Source organism: Trachymyrmex septentrionalis, unplaced genomic scaffold (genome assembly GCF_001594115.1).
Source record: "Trachymyrmex septentrionalis isolate Tsep2-gDNA-1 unplaced genomic scaffold, Tsep1.0 scaffold36, whole genome shotgun sequence".
In the NCBI taxonomy this organism is placed as follows: domain Eukaryota; kingdom Metazoa; phylum Arthropoda; class Insecta; order Hymenoptera; family Formicidae; genus Trachymyrmex; species Trachymyrmex septentrionalis.
Window position 1 is genome coordinate 904,934 of NW_017305525.1, and position 2,248 is coordinate 907,181.

The 2,248-nt window shown below is 35.2% G+C and overlaps 1 protein-coding gene across 1 annotated transcript in view; it reads left to right on the top strand.

Moving 5' to 3' along the window:
• The window catches only part of LOC108750356 (G1/S-specific cyclin-D2), a 49,982-nt gene extending 49,224 nt beyond the window's left edge, over positions 1-758 (top strand). Inside the window, exon 5 of the mRNA XM_018489758.1 lies at positions 117-758. Coding sequence (XP_018345260.1) covers positions 117-341 — 225 coding nt within the window. The 3' untranslated portion in view covers positions 342-758. The remainder of the gene's footprint in view (positions 1-116) is intronic.
• The last annotated feature ends 1,490 nt before the right edge of the window (positions 759-2,248 follow it).

Below are 2,248 nucleotides of genomic sequence, written 5' to 3' on the forward strand. Positions count from 1 at the left end.
AAACATACAAGATGTTTAAAATAAGAAATAAGCATATTATATAATTCTTAGAATAATTAGAACTTTGTCAATAATAGAATGAGTGATTACAATATGAAATTGTTTCCTTGTTTCAGGATTATTTGCAAGGCTGCCTAGAGCAAATCGAAGAGATGATCTCGCAGGCCGCTCACGTGAGCACCGAAGTCCCCGGAAACGGAAGCGGGCACCAGACAATGAGCACCGGAGTCCCGAGCGTATCGCAGAGGCCGCTGGGGGACCAGAACAACACGAGTCAGGAGAAAATACTGGAACACGAGAAGGCGGGCACGCCAACAGACGTCAGGGATGTACATTTTTGAAAACCGCAGTAGGGGGACACTCCGTAGGGGCCGACACATCGGTGAGTCTGATAGCCGAGGAAAAGTTACCTTCCAGCGAGGAAGAAATGAAAGAGGATAACGACGATGATGATGACGAACAACCGGAGAAGAAGCGGAGGAGAGTTGTGGAAGAACGACAGGATATTCTGGAAGCGAAATGTAACACGGAACCAGCTGATCGTTATTCGGAGCAAAAAACTTCATTCGAAGAATCTCGAGACTGAACTTGATAAATCGATAATTGCGTTTAAAAATTATGACGCAAATTGTAAACCGGGAATATGCGTAGAACGCACATTTTGAATCATGAATACAAGGTTTATTTCGATATAAAATTGACAGGACGTATCTATGCAAGAGAGAATGTTTACATTCTTGGATTTATTTTGAAGATTACATATGTACTATACTATTGGATTAGGGAAAAAATCCTTTTACATATAGCATAATTGAAACATATTTTTTAATTGTTTACATATCTTTTATTAAACTAAATATGTGCCGTTTTGATCGATGACTTTTTGCCATTTTTCGGGTAGAGTCATTATTCTATCGGTGTAAAACTTCTGTGATTTCTCGGTAAAAAAAAAACCGAGATAACTTATAAAAAGAGACTTTTTCCCCAATCCAATATATTTTAGATCAACTAAAACGACGAAGTTTTTAATTTTTTCCATAGTTACGTCTGGTTATATCTTATATATTATATATTTATTGGGCGTATACGTTCATTGTTTATCGGTGATATATATATTCACGCTTTAATCGTATTTTAAAAGTTTATTTTCCACAATTGCTTCAACTTTGTCAGATTAACAAACTGCAAATCGGCAAGTCGAAGAAGAGTTGGTTCATCATTTTTTTCTGATTAATTTTCAATCGAAGAACGATCGATTGATTAAACAAATGTCCGTTTTAATCGCAAAACCATTGTTCGAAATATTAACCAGAAAAATGGATGAGAATAAACAAAAAAAATTTAAGCACGATTAAAAACGTTCTCGAGATAATGCGAAGAAAATGTAAAAGGTTGAGGACCACTGAGCGAGAGAGATCCATTTGTGTCTGAATCTGCGTGTGTCGCCCGTAAAAAAAAGAGAAATAAGGAAAGAAAGAGAGAGAAGAGCGCAAAAATCAGGAAGGCGTGCTGTTTGGGGGAAGGCAATGCAATACGCTTTACGCATTTGTAATTTCGTAATAGAAATACACTTAACTTTTAGGTGATGAGACAAGAAACTACTGAAAAAAAAGACGAAAGAGTATAATGATATAAGTTGAAGGCGAAACTCGTTCTCCGCGTGCGAGCGTTAAAAAGAAAAAAAAATCACTTAGTCATATCCAGAGTCATTTAGCGTTTTGTACATATATAGGCATATAGGCGTACGAATAAATGAATATATATATTATATCGAAAAAATATATATATCTATATATACATGTGTAAACTGATGAAAGAGAAAGGGTGAAAAACAAAGAGAATACACGATAAAAGCAATCGATAGGAAACAGGGAATATTTGGACCGTATTGCTTATGATATTGAATTATATGATGATTAATATAAATTAAATAAATAACCTAGAGTTGAATAATACAATTTACTCAGAAAAAACATGACTTCCGAAATTATTCTGATAATCAAAGGATCGCTTTGTTCTTTTACTTCTACTGAGCCTCTTGTAGGAAAAAAAGAGATATGTAAAGAACATGTGCGGTCGCGAATATTTCATGAACGAATACGTGCAGATATGTTTTAATGGCCAAAGTATTCGTTTTTTTTTTTTTCTAAATGTGAAACGAACAAAATCTGTGATGTACAATGCGAAACAGGTTGTGGTCTCTTGGAATTTTTTATCGCGCGATACGGTCTGATTGCTTTCTAGTTTT